General features: G+C 38.4%; 1 protein-coding gene and 1 long non-coding RNA gene across 5 annotated transcripts in view; one reads left to right on the top strand and one right to left on the bottom strand.

The window, feature by feature from the left end:
* MRTFB (myocardin related transcription factor B) overlaps positions 1–19,106 on the top strand; it is a 64,669-nt gene that overhangs the window by 6,865 nt on the left and 38,698 nt on the right. For 2 of the 3 annotated variants that reach the window (XM_069870334.1, XM_069870332.1), the window contains exon 2: positions 10,015–10,217. In XM_069870334.1, the coding sequence (XP_069726435.1) occupies positions 10,064–10,217 (154 nt within the window). In that variant the 5' untranslated portion in view covers positions 10,015–10,063. Of the gene's footprint in view, positions 1–10,014; positions 10,218–17,922; positions 18,277–19,106 lie in introns of those variants that run through there. The other variant, XM_069870333.1, reaches the window with a different exon arrangement.
* LOC138727681 (uncharacterized) overlaps positions 3,317–19,106 on the bottom strand; it is a 58,770-nt gene continuing 42,980 nt past the window's right edge. Inside the window, exons 3-5 of one of the 2 annotated variants that reach the window (XR_011338597.1) lie at positions 11,104–11,223; positions 5,959–6,087; positions 3,317–3,461 (exon numbers count right to left, since the gene is read on the bottom strand). This is a non-coding gene — a long non-coding RNA (uncharacterized lncRNA). Of the gene's footprint in view, positions 3,462–5,958; positions 6,088–7,594; positions 8,327–9,275; positions 9,350–11,103; positions 11,224–19,106 lie in introns of those variants that run through there. The other variant, XR_011338596.1, reaches the window with a different exon arrangement.

Here is a 19,106-nt window from a genome sequence, read left to right as displayed (position 1 = left end):
AGCTGTTAAGTGTAGCAATTTGTGCAGAAATCTACTGTAAGCAATTTTATGGTTACCATCTATCATTTATTTATTTATTTGTTTGTTTGTTTTTAAACAAGCAGCTTTGTAGGCAATGAAATTTTGGAACACACAATAGTTTAACAGATAAGAGTTCTTTGAAAATGGCCTTAGGCAACATAAACTCTCTTGACCCAGAGTTTCTGCCCTGTTGGTCTTCAGCTAATTTCAGTATGGAAAATGGAATTCAAGTTCGTTTCAGCTTTGGAGATCGTGAGAAATTGTTTCTTAAAGCACTGAGGGCATGGACTGTGGATTATAGCATTAAATTGTTTAGAACATTAGAGATTTCAGGCACCATACTAATAACATACTTTTTCTGGGTTTGTCTTTTTGAAGCCATGCATCTAAATGATAGCTGCTGTGTAAGCGATGACACAACTGTGCTCTTTCCTTTTTAAGTGATTTTTAAAGCTTGCAATAGAAAGTAATACTTTCTAAGCCAAACAAATAAACATATTTGTCTCATTCTGGTAGCAGCTTTGGCTATAAGAAATGTAAAATATATTGATCCTTATTCCCTCATTCTGACTCTAGGATAATGAAAAATATAATGGAGGATAATTTACATGTGTTGAGTAGAGTTGGCAATAGCATGAGGTGGTATTATGGGACTGCCAAAATTATGTGTCGCTGCCTCTGTTCAGTTGAGAAAGATGAGCCCTTGTACCCACACAGCATGCACGGGATGAGTAAATGTATTTAATGTATGTAGCTAACTGTGAGTTATTCTTGGGAGCACTACAGGAGCCTTAAAAATCTTACAGATGTAGCTCACCTACTGGTTTTGTCTAAGCCAGACAGCCGCGCTATACAAAAATAATCTTAAAACTTCCATTGCCTTCTTTAATTAGCCCTTATTTGTACTTTTGTTGCTATTCAAAATTTGTTACATCATCCAATGTAAATTGAATTGTTGAAAAGAAGAGATGGTCCCATGAACTTGTAAGTCAGACCTGTTTGGTCTAGGCCTGTTTTCTTTCTCATTAGAGGAAACAGAATAGAGGAGAAGATTAAATAATTCTAATAATTTGCAAAGTAAAAGTAGTCATTTGGGACAGTGAAATACATATAATCCTCTACCAACTAAACGCTTAATGTAAATCAAATAAAGAATGCATGGTAGATGGCTGCTACCTAGGATGTACAGAACGTTGATTTTTATCTTTGTTATTTAAACATCAATCTGTCACCTTCTAAGTTTTTCTTTTGTCTATTAGCAGGTTAAATTTTACAAGTTGTTTCAGAAATTAAGAGCAACAAGTTGACTAGTTTCCGTGGGAGATAATTCAAGTTATTGTTTGCACTGTTAATATCTGAACGTAGCTGTGTTGGTGCAGCAAAAGGTTTGTGAAACAGATTTTGAAAGGTTATGAGTAGGGACTGCTTAACTGTGTATCATGCGTAGGAGTGCACTGAGTTGCAGCTCAGGTATCATAATTTTGATATTTGCCAGATCCCCTAAACTGAAGTTGCTAGTGAACCCTAATTATGCTGCATTATTTTGAATTCATGTCTAGTTAGTATTTAGTTTATTGCTGAATGTGAATAAGTGTAATTCTGTTGTATAAAGGTTGATAGCTTTTTTTTTTTTTAAAGAAAAGGTCAAATGCTGGTCTTCGGTACACGAGCTATAAAATTTTGCCATTCTCTGTAGCAGTGTATAGAAAGAAAAAGAAGCGAAGTATGTATATTTCAAGGAATTTATAGAAATTAGTGTGTAATGTCCATTCATTCTTATGAAGGAAGGTAGAATGTTCAATGGGAAACGGTCGTGCAGTTCCTTCCTTTTTGACTCGAATCCTAATGCTTTCCTTGCTTTGTTCAATTCAAGAGCTTGGTTTACAGGCACTAAGATAAACAGAATAGCACCTGCAGCTTAGTCATAAATGGGAACATCTAGAAGTAGCCAAGCAAACAAATGAAATCATGGAGTAACTTAGCCTTCTCTGAAATGCTTTTGGTGCTCTACCAACATTCAATTTTCAAATAGATCCGCATTTTGGTTATTAAAAGACTGAACAGGTAGGGGAACAGTTAAAGATTATAATCCAATTTATTGATAAAGTTACTAATTGATTATTTTCTGAACTCTCAGAAAACCTCTTGTAAAAGCTCTGAAATTTTTCTCTCCCTGTTTTTAATAAATGTCCGCTTCTAGTATGTGACACTAAAATGTTCAGCAATCATGTGATGTGTTCATATAAATATTTGACCCTTACTCCAGCTATCAAGCGCTTTTATACCAAAATGAACATTTGTGGTTTGACTTTTTTTCATGTATTGTCAACTTCAATTACGTAAATAGATTCTGCTGGCTATGCTATTTATGTTTGCTGGCCAGAGAAAATGATGCAGCACATGTTATCTTATTAATTCCTTCCACAGAGTTCTATTATAGTGCAGAAGAACTGAATGTGCTTTTTGGCAGGTAAGTCTGAGTTGATCTTGAAATTACTTGAACGCTACTGCTAAGCACTTCATATTGAAACTGATACAATGAGCTTTTGATTATTTTTTTTAAATTGGAGTTCAAATAAGTTGCTTCTTAAATGATGTCACTTACATTTGAAGGGGGGGGAAATAATTTAAATGTGTAGAGATCCATGAGGATGAGGAACTAAAAGCATCATTTTTTTGCCTACCAATAGCGTACACGGTTTCTTTCTTGATTAGAGTGTTAAAACAAATGTAAAATGTTGACAGTCCACATCATTTTAATAGACTGAAAACCTAGGAATGTTACATGTGGATTTTCTGAGCATTTGCAAATGACATATTGCTATGCACAGTGTGTGCGTGTGTGTAACATCATTTAGCGGAGCCTCAATTACGAGCATATCCACAAAAAAGAGAATACATTAAACTATGTCTGCTCAGAAGGTGAATAAAAGTAAAAAATTGTCAAGGACTGTATTGGAGATGCCTTTGGTTTTTTGCCTGGAGATGATATAGCAGGAATATATCATCAAGTATTCAGTTGACTCATCCCCTGCATCTGTCCATCCAAAGTATTTTTCTATGCCTTCATAATTCATGGTGTGCATTTGCTAGTGTAGCTTGTTTCTTTTCAGACTTTTATCAGTCAGAAGACTTAAGATTTAAAGATTTTCTTCTAAGAATCAGTAAAGAGAATCTCAGTGTTGCATACAATGACCCATTGAAATATGCAAAAATGTTAAATGAGTTTCTGAAGGGCTTCTAATGTCTCCTCAGTGGTATTCATTTAGCTACTTATATAAAAAATTTACTCTCGTTAGATTTCCACTGTTATTTAATAAATTATCTGAAATATTTCAATCCGGTCTTGATTCCGTGCTCCTTTAAGAAGCATGGCATTCCAGTGATTGATATGGTGAGAAGCATGATGGAATCTCAGTTCTGTCATATACTTCTGCATGCTGAAATGAACAGTAGCAGTGAGTTTCTGATAATGCATAATCCAATATGATTACTCACAGTCAGCTGTTGATATTTCTCATCTTTTTCTGCTTTTCTCTAATTAACTTCAAAAATAGCTGCAGGATTTAAGTCCTTGTTACTTTGTATTTTATCTCAAAATTTATCTTCATTAATATATTAACACTGTATTTTAACTGTAGGACTGCGATTTCTCTTTCAATGTAGTAATTTAATGTCATCTTTAATTTCAAAATTCATATACCGTATCTTAAATACTTGTGATGAGAGAGAGGTTGTGCGAGAACCTAGTGACAGAAGTAGAAAGCAACACCACATTGTCAGCAGTGTTGACACTGCTTCTTTTTGGCAAAAGGAACATCATTGCACCGTGAAGTGGAATTCTAAAATGGTTAGGTATTTTCGAGACCTTTTTTCTTGAGAAGTATCTTTTGGTCTCTTAATCCACTGTGGGCTACATAAAATAAGTGGCCTAAATATCAACAGAACAAGCATTCTTGCAATAGAGGCAAACTTAATTCAATAAATTTTCTCCAATCAGTGAAATTACAAATGCCAAAAATTAATCAGATGAACATATTCCATTAATTTACATGTAAGTGGATTTGAAACCTACTGAGGAAAGGAAAAACAACAACCCTCAAAAAAACCCTGTTCTATAACAGTTTTTTTGTTATAATTACAGTGCTAAATGCAGGAAGTTACATTTGGGTTTTTATGTTCTTGCTACTTCAAAAAAACCCAATATGAGACACTGTAAAGACAGGCTAGTGATTTGGAGCAGTAGCTTTAAGTGCTTTTAGATGCCTTGTGTTTCCAAAGCCGCACCATCATTATTATGATTATTTCTTTCAATTTTGTAATTAAATAATAAGTAGTCTTTAGAATCTGGGAGGGAAATTTTGTATGGATAAGCAGAAAAAAGTATTCAGAACAATCACAAATGGAGCCCCAAAAGCTTTTTGTATAGGAACTGAATAAGCTCTCAAATGCATAGGATGTAAGCACTGCTGAAATGAAATTGTTCACATGCAATATGTATCAGTGTCTATCAAACAGAACGTGCTGCATTTTAGAGGTCACAGAGAAACCATTATACACCGGGCTGAGGAGCGTTATTGTCTTTGTAGCAGGCACCTAAGTCTGGTATTGCTCCAGGAACTGACTTGAGTTGGATTTCCTGCAGCCAATCCTACTATTTGTTTCTTAATTTTCTCTTTACCGCTCACTGATAGGCAGCATGCTTATCATGCTTTAAGAACTAAAACCATTGCATCTTTTCCTCTCTTTGAAGCAGTTATTGCATCCCCAGTTCTGTCTCTGGGAAATTACTCTCTTACCTGAACAATACCGTAACTGTAAGCTATTCAAAAGTTTCTGTGTATTTTGAATGTTTTTGTCCGAGTCCTACTTCTATTGATACTGTGGAAGAAAGGAGGTAGCGATCATTCCAAGGGGCTGACAACTGAGACTCAGCTAATGCGAAGATTACAAAGGAAGTTTGCTGTAGGCCTGTCTATGCACTTGATAGGGCCAGCAGCTCTCTGAAAGCATAGTCCTTGCCCTTCTTCTTATGAGAAGGAGGAATTGCCAAGTTAGTCTCATGTTGTGACTTCACACATTATCTCAAACATAAATCGTTAATGGCCACTGTCCAAATTGAAGTGATATTAGAAACCTCAGTGGTCCCCTAAATGCTTACTACCAGTAGAGTGGTTAGAGATCAGCATCCCAATGTATGGATTTTCAAGTCTTCCTAGGCACAGACAAGGAGATCCAAGAGCTTAATGCAAATCACCCCCACTGGCAACTGTTAAGCTAACCTGCTGGATGCGGTGCTTAAGCTTAAGTGTCTTTTTTAGTGTTTCCTGAGACACTGAAGGAGAAAAAGAAACCACGACATTTTGCAGCTCTGGTATTCTTCCCACTAAGGATTCTGGTGTTTTACAAACTTCTAGCTGTATCACTTAAAATTTTGCAGGGTTTTATAAATTGAGACGCTTAAGCCTAGCTGACTGGACTGCTGATATTCACGCCGTGTTTCTGTAAGAAATTCTGTACTGGAGACTGGTATTGCTAGCATCTAATCTGGTGTCACTAGTAATAATTTGCTGCTGCCCTGTGTACAGTGTTCTGTGTTCCTTGCAGGTGTAAATGAGTGAGCAGTGTTACGGTCAGCCATTTGACTTTGCCAGAGTTCGAATACACTGTGATTTTTTAACTGTTTTTTTTCCAGCAGGTTTCTAAAATAAAAGCTGATTTACTACCTAAGTGTCATCCAGATTTCACAGTTTGTGCCAAATTAAATACCAGTCTAGTGTCTCAGGTGGCAGGGATTATGTATTTCCCCCCATTCTGAGATTTTTCTAGGGAAATATACTTTCTCTTTTGAAGATAAAATGTTTAAAAATAAAAGAAGCGTTTGTCTTCAGCAGTTAAGAAAGATAGCAACCACCTACAATCTATGAGAACACTTACATAAGGCTCACGCTGTTCAGGAGTTCTCCTTTGCCAGTACCAGGACACACTTTCCGTGTGGTTGTCAGATAAATGCAAACCGAAGCCTCTATTGCAGTGCTGCTGCGTATTCTATTTTGATGATCTATTCTGAAGGTTAAATAGAAAAATAAGGTTGTTATAGTTTTCACTTTAAAATTCCTAAAACATTTTGCTGAATTTCCTGTTAAAAAAAGAAACCCAAACAACCTACAAAAAAACCCCAACAACAGCCCCCAACAACAACAAAAAAAACCAGCAAACAAAAACTCAAAGCTAAAATCCTTAGGGACTACTTGAAGACTGGCGCAGTATTATTTTTTTGCTACAAATAAGTTGGCATTATACTTTCCAACACTTCATAAGTAGAAATATTTTTCACACATGATGGTTCGTACAACTTAATGAACCTTCAGATGTCTTAGTTTCAAGGAAGGGAGTGGAAATCCCTGAAGTGACAACTGATTTCTGTCAAGTGAACCTTGTATAAAATGGTGCTTTCTTGGATTAGGCAGAGTAGAATTTTGAGACATTAATAGCATGTATTTTAAAAAAAAAAAAAAAATGCGCTTTTCCTCTATTTTCATTCTATTTTTTAATACATTTTTGTATATAGGTCTTCTTAAAGTCAGAGGGTACACAGATAATGGTTACCATCTGTAAATGCAGATAGCAAACATGAAATAATTCTTCAAGATTGAGGAGGCTTCAAATAAATGAGAAACAGGAGGCAAACCCGTTATCTTTAATTTAAAATATGATAGTATAACAGTACATAAAATTCTAAATGAGGTGTCTCACTTTTGCACATGATGAATGGAAAAGGATTTATTGTACAGGGTTTGGTTTTAATCAAGGTGAACTAATGTTTTCTCCAACGTGTTTTTTGTTTGAATTGCTGCTGTCCAAACAATCACTTAATGAGAAATGTCGGAACGAAATATGGCTTTGAAAGACTGAAGATAGGAAATGTTCTGCATATCTTAAATCTAGTTTGATGTGAAGTAAATACTCCTGATTGCAACCTCCAGCTGATGATAAAGCAATTGTGCATGTCTTCTCTATAAGTTAAAATGAGCGTGCTAGAAAATAATAGTGGTTTATTATCTTACATATCCAAGAGAGTAAAAAGATTTGTGTACACAGAGATGTCTTTTTTTTCTTGTCTGTTTCTTTTTGTTTGTTTGTTTGGAAATGTATTTATCAAAATGATTTTATTTTAAGTTTCAGAATTACCTTGTCAATCAAGAAGGAAAACCTTATTCCTAAGACAAACCAGTAATTTCATGGATACTAAGTTTAGAAATTCTTTTTAGGAAGTTTAACAGCTGACACTCCTTTAGATTCTAATGGAACAAGAGAAGAATCAATTATTTCTACTTTATTATTGCAAGCCTGCAATTTGTCATCTTTTTAGTATTGTTTAGACGTTCTGTTCATAAAAGGCATCACCTCTGGTATTTCAGCTTGCTTTTCAGTTTTGCTTCATGGAGGCCTGTTCCCGTGAAATTCTGTATTGGTAAAGGATGATAAACTGATAAATAGTAAATTAAATGTTTATCCTTCCTGAAATTTTTTCACTTTTTTTTTTTATGAACAACTTTATTTTATTTTGCAGTTACAGTTGTTTATTAAAAAATACTTAAGACAAGCAATTCACCATGGAATGAATTGGAAACTTTCAAATTAGGGTTGGAGTTCTGCACTGGAGAACTTTGGATTTAGACATTTCTCAATGACCAAGTTTGTGTACTCTATAAAACTATAGTAAAAAACGATATCTGAGTCGCCATCAGCAATGTCATTGGTGTTAGAGCAAAACGGCAAGAGGCAACAGTCACTGATTGTGGCAGGAGAAATTCTCTTTGAAAGGAGGGAAGGCATTCACAGTGAGATTAATGTTACCCAGAGGTGGTAGAATCGCCAGCTTTGGAGATTTTCAGAACCTAACAAGACAAATCAGAGAAACTGCTGTGTTGTGGTCGGGACAAGTGGTCCGTGTGGTGGGTGGTGAACTGGCTGACAGGCTGCACCCTGGCAGTGGTGGTGAATGTCTCCTTTGCAAACTGGCAACCCGTCACAAGTGGACAGAGTGCTGGGCCATCTTGTCTAGACTGTGCTTTTGCCAAGAAAGGCTGGACCAGGTGATCCTTGAGGTCCATTCCAACCTGGTACTCTATGATTGATTCTAAATTCCTGAGCAGCAGGTAGCCCCACTAAGGATTGCAGGATGGAAACTGCATCCAGAAGGTCCCTCCTGACCTGAATTATTCAGGTTCAAACCACAGATAAAGCAGGTTTTGTGTGAGAAGTCAACTTGGTTTGAGTTGCATTGCAGTCCTGCCATCATCTAGAAGAGAAGGAAGTTAAACTGGTTTAAAGCAAGATATTTAGTTATCTGTCATCAGGACAAGAATTAGTCAAAGCTAACACACAGCATAATAAATGTTAGACCTTTAGTACAAGAAGGTGTTTCTATTAATTTCATATGGGTTTAATGGCATGAAGACAGCTAATATGGTTTAATTTCTTTGAAAAGTGACGCTAAGGTATAACTCATAGCTAATACATTGTGGATAAGATGCTGTGAATATGAGCAGAGAAGCAGCTAAATTTTCACTTAAATTCTGCTCGGAAGAGATTTGCTTGGTTAATAACGTACTTCATTTGTATGGGTGAGTGGGAGTTTGAGGAGTGTCATGTCAGGAAATCAAGTGAGAGGTGGGTAAATTATGCTTATAAAAGCTAAGAACAAAGAAAAAAGTCTTGCATAATAGTAAGTTAATGTGTCTTCATTTAATGTGAAAGCAGCAATTGGTAACTATGGAAAGTAATGAAAAACAGGCACTTAACCATTGTAATTGTTCTGCTGAGGAATGTATCAAGCTTTACCTGCTTATATTTCTTATTTTTAAATTGGCACTTTGAGCAACATGCCTATTTACCCCCTTCTATAGTGTAGCCCATTCTTTGATGGTCATCATTTTTTTATCATTTTGATGTATTTTTAAAATATCAGGTAACATTTGAAGTATTTTGGTATGGTGACTGAAACACATGTTGCATTTTAATAACCTCTAAAAACACACCCAACACCCTGCAGTTATATTCAGAGCACCTGAAGTTTGAAATTAAAGGTCAAGTATGGGAAGCAGTAAGAAAAATAAATGAAAACAAACAATTTGACCATAACAAGACAATTCTTTGGTTTGATGGTTCTTCATGAATTGTTAATATTCAATATTGAATTTCCAGAATCCAGGGATAGACTTCAATGGAGTCCATATTGATTTACTGACCTTTTAATGACTTCACAGAGCTCTGAGAGCTATAAAAAGCCTGTGCCAGTAGTTCATACTTATGCCTCTCCTCACTGTAGATGAAGTACCGCATTAGTGATAGAAAGAAAAGAAATAATAAATTGGAACACTTATTCCACTCTGTATTTTATTTTAAGTAGCTAGAATGCAATAAAATTAATTTGAAAAAACTCATGGCAAAAAGCCTTCCTTGCAGGAGAGATTGAAGGCTAACTAGTTCTAATATAGTTCTTTGGTGGTATGAAGTCCTGTTTTAATACCAAAGCTGGATTTTGAGCCAAAGGAGACTTGTGCAGTGCTTCAAAATATTAAAAGCTATTTGAATGTTATCTATGAATTCAGCATTCTCTCATATAAGCTACTAAAAAAAAAAAAAAAAAAGTGTTTTGCTGGTAAATGGGCTGTGTCACTTGCTAGAGGGTAAGGCACAGGAGCTTCCAGGCGTCCTTATTCAGAGTTAATGCTGTATTTCTCTGTGACAAAGTGAGCAGAGAAACTGACCTGCTTCTCAGAACCAAATGACTGTTAAATTGCTTGTCAGTACATTGCTTAACTGTATTTTTGCACACCCATTATATTTGTGCAAAAACAGTGGATAATGTATATATAATTTTAAATTTGAATTTTGTGTGCAAAGGAACTGACCAAGCCCCCAAAAATGAACAAAAAAAGTAACGTGTCTACATGATTTTTTTTCCCCCTTTATTATCAACTATAGGGTGATTACAAGACCACTTGCACTCTCTACCTCCAGACCATTTAATACCATGGATCACTTGGGGACAGCGGATGCTGAGGATGACTCTGGATCATTAACACGGCTTGCGCCCAGTCCTCACAGCGAAGCAGTTGCACATGAATTTAAGGAGCTCTCGTTGCAGCCCACTCAGTACTTGCCTCCTCTCAATGAACGGAAGAATGGTGAGTGCCAAAGTGACCCTGCTCCGTTTCTCTACATTGCTTAAGTGTTATGTATGGGAACAATGATGTTTGTTTTCTTTCTTCACTTAACATAAACTAACTCTCCTCACTTGCTCTTCCCAAACCATGTAGTTACAGTGCTACGCTGTTTGTTACAAAACCTGTCCGTATTGGCTTCACCTGTCCTGGCAGCATATTCACATTAAAAGTAGCTTTAATACTTGGTCTTTGGTTTTACTTTTTGAAAAAACTGGGTTTCTTCAGGAGTATTTTAACGTGTTACTATTTTATAAAGTATGTAAGCATAAGAGATTTCAGTATACAGAAATACAAGGGCACTTAATACAAAAAGAATCTGAGATGTTTAAGGTCTTTTTGTTGAATGTTGTTATGCAGGAGCCGTATCTTTATGCAGTAAGCGCTGTGATTACTGTGAGCTCTGGTAGTGATCCTTTAAAGCTTTTGTTTACTTGAATGAGTCTTCTGGCAGCAGCCCAGTAGAAGGCTGCATTATTCTGGTATTGTTCTGTGCAGTGCTGTGGAGCTGGCTTGCACAAGTTAGTACAGAAAGTGCGGTTCAAACTTTTCCAATGACACTAAAGTGTGGGAGGTTTATGCTTTAGTTTGGTTTTGTTTTACATGGAGGTAATTGTAGCAGGGTGACAGAAATGTACAAAGAAAATGCATGTGCATGCCTCACGAGCCAGCAGTACTACTCTGTCCTTTTTTTTACATTTCACTCCTCTTCCCCTGCCCCGTCTGCCCCCAGAGATCAGTCATACAGCAAAACTAGCGTAAGCATTCAGGTGAGCATGGCTCAGTATTTTTTGACGCAAAATCTCATGGTTTAGATTAATCTCTATTGAGTTTACAAAGGAACACTTACATGCTCTGCCAGGTCTTCTGAAGAGGTTGCAATTTACAGTAGAGGATCAATAACAAACAGTTGGAGGGCAATAGCATCTTAAGCTTCTCCAGCCATTTACTACATGCAGGCGTTTACTCCCTGATTAAAGACAAACAGATTATTTCTTGGGAGAGGGAAAGAGAGAGAGCATGGCAGCAGCATATTTTTATCCTTTCAAATGTCATTTTTCAGACATATGTCTTCCATGATAAGTCTGTGAAACACAAATATTAAGCAATTAACATTTCATAACTTAATAACAGGGCAAGATGGGAGTTTTTAAGCTGATTTGCTAGATGAAGGTTTTATTGCAGGGCTGAAATACTTCAACTGAACCATCCCTAAAGTAAACACTTTAGTAAGTTGGGGTTAGAACAATAAGGTGTTTATAGAAGGTAACTTTGTATTTGTGTTGGGTGTAATAACAAAAAATCCAGGATGTTGGTCTCCTGGTCTCCTGGACTGTTGCAATTTTAGCATTTGCCAGTTTTGGGGTTTTGTTGAGCTGTTTTCCAGTTAACAGCTGTGGGCAATACTGGATTACTAATGAATTTAATTTCAGTTTCTCATTAGTCTGCATATTTCTGGATAATAGAGCAATACGTACAATGTATCGCTCATGTAAACTTGTGCCCTGTTCATTGCAGCATATTATCCTGCCTGTTCTCTGGAGGCAAGTTGTGTTCCACTTGCCAAAAAGCAGCAAAAGTTACCTTATCATTGGTTCTAGTTTTCGTATTTGTCACCTGCTGAGTGCACACTGAGAACAGGCCTGTGAGTCTGGCAGTCTGATGGCAACCACTAGTGTATAGGCAGTGTCTGCCTTAAGCAGTTGGGCTCCTCACATGAATGGAAGTTGGGAAACAGAATGCTACGTCATCTATGAAGAAAAAATGTTTCTCATTTCTAATATGCTTTTCACTCCAACTTTCTTTTTTTAATGAGCTTTATCATAAAACGCCTTTATTAGGTGCAGCTAGTTCAGCGGTGGCTACCTAAGCATTGCTAGTATGGCACTTTCAGATATTAGTAAACAGAAGCGGGAAAATCAAAAAACATCCACCCCACTAACAAAAACACCCCAAAAAGCATACCAAAGATATGTGTCAAGGTCCTGTTTTGAACCCTCTTGCAACTGCACTACTGACACGGAAGCGTCAGGAACACAGCGTGTGTGTCCAAAGGGGAAGACACTTTGAACACTGTGAGTGCCCTGGTATCGACTTGTTGAGCGCGATGGGGTTCCCTGTCTGTGCTGTCCAGTGGTGTGTCAGGGGCAAAGGCTGTGCCTTCTTCTGACATCACCCTCACGCACAGCCCTACACCAGGGAAACACTGACGCTGTAACAGCATACCCCAGTGGATGTTACCTACTCTTGTGGCTGATGCGATTGCTGTCAGTTTGTGAAAATGAATGCTGCTCAGCCATGGTCGTGACAGGTAGGATTCACCCAGGAAATGGAGGAGGGAGACTAGAATAAATCCATCTGGAGAAGAGGAGGCTGAGGGGAGACCTTATTGCTCTCTACAACTGCTTGAAAGGAGGTTGTAGAGAGGAGGGAGCTGGGCTCTTCTCCCAGGTGACAGGACAAGGGGCAATGGCCTCAAGCTCCACCAGGGGAGGTTCAGGCTCGACATAAGGAAAAAATTCTTCACAGAAAGGGTCATTAGGCAATGGAATGATCTGCCCAGGGAGGGGGTTGACTCGCCTTCCCTGGAGGTGTTTAAGGTGTGGGTGAATGAGGTACTGAGGGGCTTTAAGAAGCTCCTGGTTTGCATCCCTGTCTGAAGGATGCTAGGTTGTTTATACTGCACTTACATTTTTAGTCAAGCTTCTGCATCCTTGGGAGGGACAGTGGTTGGGGGAGGAGAGAAGCGACACAGATGCGGCTCATCTTTAGGAGCTGGGGCTGGGGGGGAGAAAACAGATGACTGGGTGGCGTTTAGCTGGACTGCAGTGGAGGAAGCACGGCAGAGTAGCAGGCAGCATGTCACAGCTGAAATAGTCAGAACAATATGTTATCCACATGCTGTACCAGAGTTTCACAAGCTCCTGAGAGCCAGGAGGTGCAAGGGAGGGAAGGATAAGCTGCTGCTGACAGCGGGAGGTGGTTGGGAATGCTGCTTCTTGCAGCCTTCCAACCTGCTATTTCGCAGCCAAAGGGTAGCAAGGGATTGCACATGCAGATACTACCAAAAAAGAGGAAGCACTTCATAAGCAAAGATTATTGCATACTGAATTATTACTTTCCTAGAATTGGTGAACGTGCTACTCTGGCTGGTAGAGATAGGTGTGAAGGTCTGGGTGTCAGAAGACAGGCAATCGAAGTTGTTTCAAGGTACCAGTAAGGTGAAAATGCCCTAGCTTCTACATTTTACAGCAATCTCTCTTAGCTTTGCAGTGGTTTTCTTTACTATCCCACTGTGCTAGAATCTCCTTGCTACAGTGGCTACCAGTTTTCTGATAAAGAGAAGCATGTAAGTTTCTCTTGTACAGTCATCATCCATGGATGTAAAATGGGTAGAGAATGGACTGGCTCCTGTATGGGCCATTGACTGTCCTTTAGCCTGTAGGCCTGCTTCAGCTCTTTGTCTTGGCTATAAATTATTTCACATGTGAGTATGCCTGTTCTCTGTCCTCTGTATTGCATGGGGAAACAGTTTTGTTCCAGCTAATGAGAGCTAATGGGTGTCTGCTTCCCTAATCTCAGAACTGGAGTAGATATAGGATTGTATTCTGGTTCTGTTTGGGGTTGTACGTCTTGTACTGGAGGAGAGCAGAAAAGGTTGTGATGTGGCAATCTTGGTCTTGGTCTTTGACGGCTAGCAGCTAACATCCCGCAGCAGAATTTAGCCAATTGGGAAAAGAGCTAAGAGTCTTGGATGTTTTGTCACGAAAAAAGCCTCTGGACAGTGAACATCTTAAAATCTGTATTAGAAGAAATTAACCCAAGAAATGAATTCCTTTGGCTGCGTAAGAACAGTGACATTCAGGAGCGAAGGCATTGAGGCATTGAAGGGCCAGTGAGAATGACTACTTTCTGCGTGGCCACTGGAGCTTGTGGGGAGCTGTAGCGAATTAAGGTGAAGATGCAACACGCACGCACACCCCTCAACCCAAAAAAACATAAGACCCAAAACCAAAATGAAAGTGAAAACAAATAATTCAAATGGTGTCTATTGAGTCTTCCTAAGAGACCAGTTGAACCAGCTGGGAGGGAGACAGTTCCCAAAGTAACTGAATGAAATCTACATCATGCTTAACCTCATGATTATTACTTAAATAAATTTGATGAACCAAGGGAATTTTTCTGACATCTAAAAGAGTTGTGGGTATATTAGTTCGCCTGTTATCTCTTATCTTCCACTCCCTCATTATGTAGCACTGGTAACATGCATTCTTGGCATAGCTTTATGGCTCCTGAACAAATTCTTAATCCTCTGTGCAGTTAATAGATGTGAAGCTGCAAATTTGATACTAGGAAATCAGGTGAAATTTGGGACATTCTCCTTGTATCTGTGCACAACAGGGTTTTTTTTCACTCTTTTGAGGTCTGCTATTAGACATTTTTTCTCCTAATGGTTCGTAGGGAGGTTACTTACGTTGTTTTCTTGAGAGAGTTGGGAGAGATAAAGTGAAGAAAAGATGGTTAGTGGGAAGACTGGAGAAAAACAAATGGAAAACTTAGTTCTGATTAAAATAATAGATTGGCACAGAAAATAATTGGAAATGTCAACTTAAATTCAGCAGTTTCACAGTCAGTAGCTGAAAGCAATGAGATCTGGAAAACAGCACGCAGATTAACACCAGCTCTCCCACAACAAGAACAAAACCAAACCTCAAAACCGCCAAAGTAAGTATATTCTAAAGAATCTATCAGATACAGCAGTATACAATTTCTATGTTTGCAGTAGAAGTATGTGGGTATATATAATGCGTGTGTGTGTAAGAATGGTTGCCCAGAGCAGTTGTGGAATCTCCATCCGTGGTGATGAAATAAATCTGAGTGGGCACAGTGCTGGAGAAGCCTGGTCCAGCTGACCCCACTTGAGCAGGGCTTGGGCTGGGTGATGCCATGAGTTTTCTTCCAACCTCATCAATTCTGTGATTTGTTTAAGGTTTTAATAGTCCATGGAACGTAAGTGCAAATATTCTACTAAATAATCCTTTATAAGAACACACAGCATATTGTAATTAATACACCTCTGTCTTTGTGTTTTGGCGGGGGGGTGGGGGCAGACAGGGGTGCTGTGGGGTTTGAGGGAGTTTATTTTTGGCTGTTTGTTTTAACAAACAGTGTCAGTAGAAAAAAACACATGTCTTTTAATGTGTGGATTCTTTTTCTCCCTGTAAATATTTGAATGTTGTCTTATCTGTTATGAGGTGAGAGAGCAAACTGAGTAGGTACCGATTTCCCAGTAAGTCTGTCGTTGTCATTGGTACTGCCAGTTCCCACAATCCTAGCATTCCCAGGGCATCAGTCAGTGTCTACAAGGAACAATTTTCAAATATTAAAGCATGTGAAAAGACATACAAGCCAAAACTCAGAGCTCTCTAGGGACTGTGACCTCTTAAATGGAATATATTCTGACATTTTCACAGGCTACATGAAAGAATTCCAGCAGGGTCATTCCATTTGGTAAACTTCTAAACAAACATTCCGTCATTTTAGTTTGATTTATAGATTTTTATTTTTCTTTAATTATCTGCTTATTGTGATGAGATTAACATGGGAGACATGAACTGTGACTGACTCAATTGAAGGCATCTGGTATATATGAAAAATTCTGTTAGAGGGCTTGGCATTTGAGTGATTACAGGAGATATGGAAAGTATGTTTTCCTTTAAAGAGATCTCTTGATCAAAACTGTCTTATTTTGACGTTTTTTTTCCTGAAATTCCTTGTGTATAACTATATGCATAGCTAGAAAAGAATGTTGAGTTAATTTTAAATTCCACTCTATAATTGTTTTAAATTTTTAGAACTAAATCCTAGCTGCATGTGTATTGTTGAAATGTTTGTTTGTGGTACAGCCACTACATGAAGGTGATGCAGTGCAAACAGAACTGTAATTGATGTGCACTAATTATCATATGAGCCTTTTGCAAATCATAGGTAGCACAATGGATGACCAAATTTTGTCCTTAAAAAATAATATTTTTATATAGTGTTCATATATATATATATATATGCAGTTAAACACACGTTAAAATATATTTTTACTTAAAAATATGCTTCTAAAATATTTATTTATTTACATAATTACTTACTTATACTTAGATGTGTGTATGGGCAAAGCAGGGTGGTAGGGAATTTTCATTTAAACAGCCCGCTTCCTTCCTTAAAAGGAATTTGTGCAGGTCTTAGTGGGAGAAGAAGATGCAGTCTTATAAATCTGACACCGCTGTAAGCGTTTGGGATTTTTCTGGGAAGAGTAACTGAGGTGGATGGTGACCATAATTTGGATTGTTTGGGTCTTTGTTACCATATTTGCGGAGTTTTTCTTTTGTCTGCATTTTCAGCTCCTTAGGTGTCGAGAAGCTGATAGAGCTTAAGTAACCTCACATCTCCTTGGGATCTGCAGTTCTGAGTAGATCTAGGTGTCCCTTCTCCCAGCAGTAGGGATAGGGAGAGGCTTTCAAGTCGTGCTGGCTGTGTCACGCAGCCCCACACCCCACGCTTATCGGTTGTTTGCCCAGGGAGTGCACTGTTCAGGGGAAGAGTTGGTGTTCAATAATTACCTTGTAGAAGCTTCCAAAGAGCTGAGGAGATTTTTTTTTTTCTGGTTTCCACTTCTAAAATTCTGCATCAGATGTTTGTTATTGTGTATAAATCTTTTCAAATCTGATGCAATAAAAATGAAACCGTTTTTCTGAATGGAGATGTCCTTTATGATTTCACGCTGAAAGATTTAAAATATGAAGTAGAGCTGTGGAAAATCTGTATGATGATGGCATTTTTAGGCTAAACGGAAGGGAAAGTGCACCTGCTAGAGTTGCTTGTTGACATATAGTGACTACTTAAAAATATGTATAGTTTATTTTCTCTAAGTACATGAAATGCAAACTAGTCTGCTATTCCCTCATGGGCCATGCCAGATGATTAAAGGGGATCCACTTCCCCGCTACCTTCCAGGCTGCTGCCACAGTTGATGACTCGTGTAAGATAGATGGGGGTACGCTGGAGAGGATGGCAGAGCAGAAGCTGTGAGAGGAAATACTCTAAAACTGCTGGGAATAATCAGATGTGTAACTGTAATGCAAAAAGGAGAATAATCAGTTGGGGTTTAGATAATTACAATGAGGAACAGAATCTCTTATGCTGCAAGGGAAGACATAAAAATAAATCACTAGTTTGCCCAGTTACCTCTGTCAGATAAATGTCTCTGAAACAAGACCCGGGGCTGGGCTGGGCGGGAAGGTTCCTCAGCGTAATCTTTTCAAATGCCAGTGTGCAGCTTTGGTTACTGGTGAAACTTAATGAGTAATGAATGTGACAGGCAGGCAAAGATAAAGTGTTTCTGCTGCTGGCAGCAGTGCTCAGAGTAGTGGGGGAAGGGAAAAGGAAGAGGGGAAGGCAGAGAGCACTCAGCAGTAGTTTGTCTTAGGTATCAGCGAGTGCTGCTCCTTCAGCAACTGCTGGATTTATTTTTAACTGCTTGACTCAACTCTTTGTCAGATGATTGACCGTCAGGGTGCATATCGAAACACGAATGTGCCGAGGAAGCAAGCGTAACTAAAGGAAAAGGGGGAGTGGTTGTCTAGGAAAAGAGGTGGGATTCGAGAGTTGTGCTTCACACACCGTGTGCCTGCTGCCTGAGTGAGTTACAGGCTCCAAAGCAGGCAGAGCGTGCTGCAGGGCAGCCTACGAAGTGACAGGCGATGGCTGCGTTTGGCTGCGTTACGACGAAATTGTTCCTGTATTAGGAGCAAGGACCTGGAAGCAGTGTTCGGGACAGCAGTGTACTGCTTGGGGACAGATCCGTTTTTTTATTTTTTCCTATGCTGCATATTCTAAAGGATTCTCATCATGATTGACAGCTCCAAGAAGCAGCAACAGGGCTTTTCTGAGCTTTTACCTGCAGGAGATGTTAAGCCGCTGAAGGAGAAGGAACGCCTTGAGGTGAACAGCCAGAAAAGTCTCAAGGAAGGTCAGTAATTTGCTGGTTAGGGGACAGAAAATGCCTAAGTGCTGGGCAGGTGCAGTTCAGCAGCATTTGTGGTGTCATGCTGTATGTCAGGAAGAATTTTTGTACATTTTCCTCTTGAAAATATGAAAAGCTATATTTGGGATTTACCTAAGACTATACTGATAATACTGATAATAGCTTGATAGCTATTAATGAAGAAACTAGCTTGATGAAGAAAAATGGATTAAGTACTCTTTTCAGAGTAGCATTTAGTCCAAAATTCATTAAATACTCTGAAATTGTCCTGTAAATATTGCACAAAATGCTTCAGAATGTCTCTATTGAAGTAAATATAATGAAATAAACATCATTAAATATGACACTATTAAAAATAAATCCCCACAAACCTTTTATTTTAGACATGTAGTACGGCCATATTTTCAGCAGTGATTTTATCCGCTGTCTTTCTCTAGAATTCCCTTCTCCCCTCATACTTTCAATTAGATTTTACTCTGCTTTCCAGTTGTATGCATTTCAAACTACATTATGTCTCCTTGAAGGATTGTTTTTAGACTATGCATTAAATTGATACAATGCACAAGCATCAGTTTGTAAAATAGCAATAGTCTGAGAATATTTGGAGTGTTACTTAAAGCTGACATAGTACTATACCATATTCATTTAAAGTAGTATTTGTTAGGCTGTGGCAATGATACTGCTGAGGTGTGGAAGCTGTTTTACTCCTCTGAGCAGGAGGTATTCTTCTAGCTGGCATGTGTCACGGAGGAGAAGGAAGAGACCTCCTGAGGTCAGCTGCCAGCCTGACATAGAACAGTTTGACTGGTGTATGT

Source organism: Phaenicophaeus curvirostris, chromosome 16 (assembly GCF_032191515.1).
Source record: "Phaenicophaeus curvirostris isolate KB17595 chromosome 16, BPBGC_Pcur_1.0, whole genome shotgun sequence".
Lineage (NCBI taxonomy): Eukaryota > Metazoa > Chordata > Aves > Cuculiformes > Cuculidae > Phaenicophaeus > Phaenicophaeus curvirostris.
The sequence above is the reverse complement of the archived record's forward strand: the minus strand, read 5'-3'. Positions and strand labels throughout refer to the sequence as shown.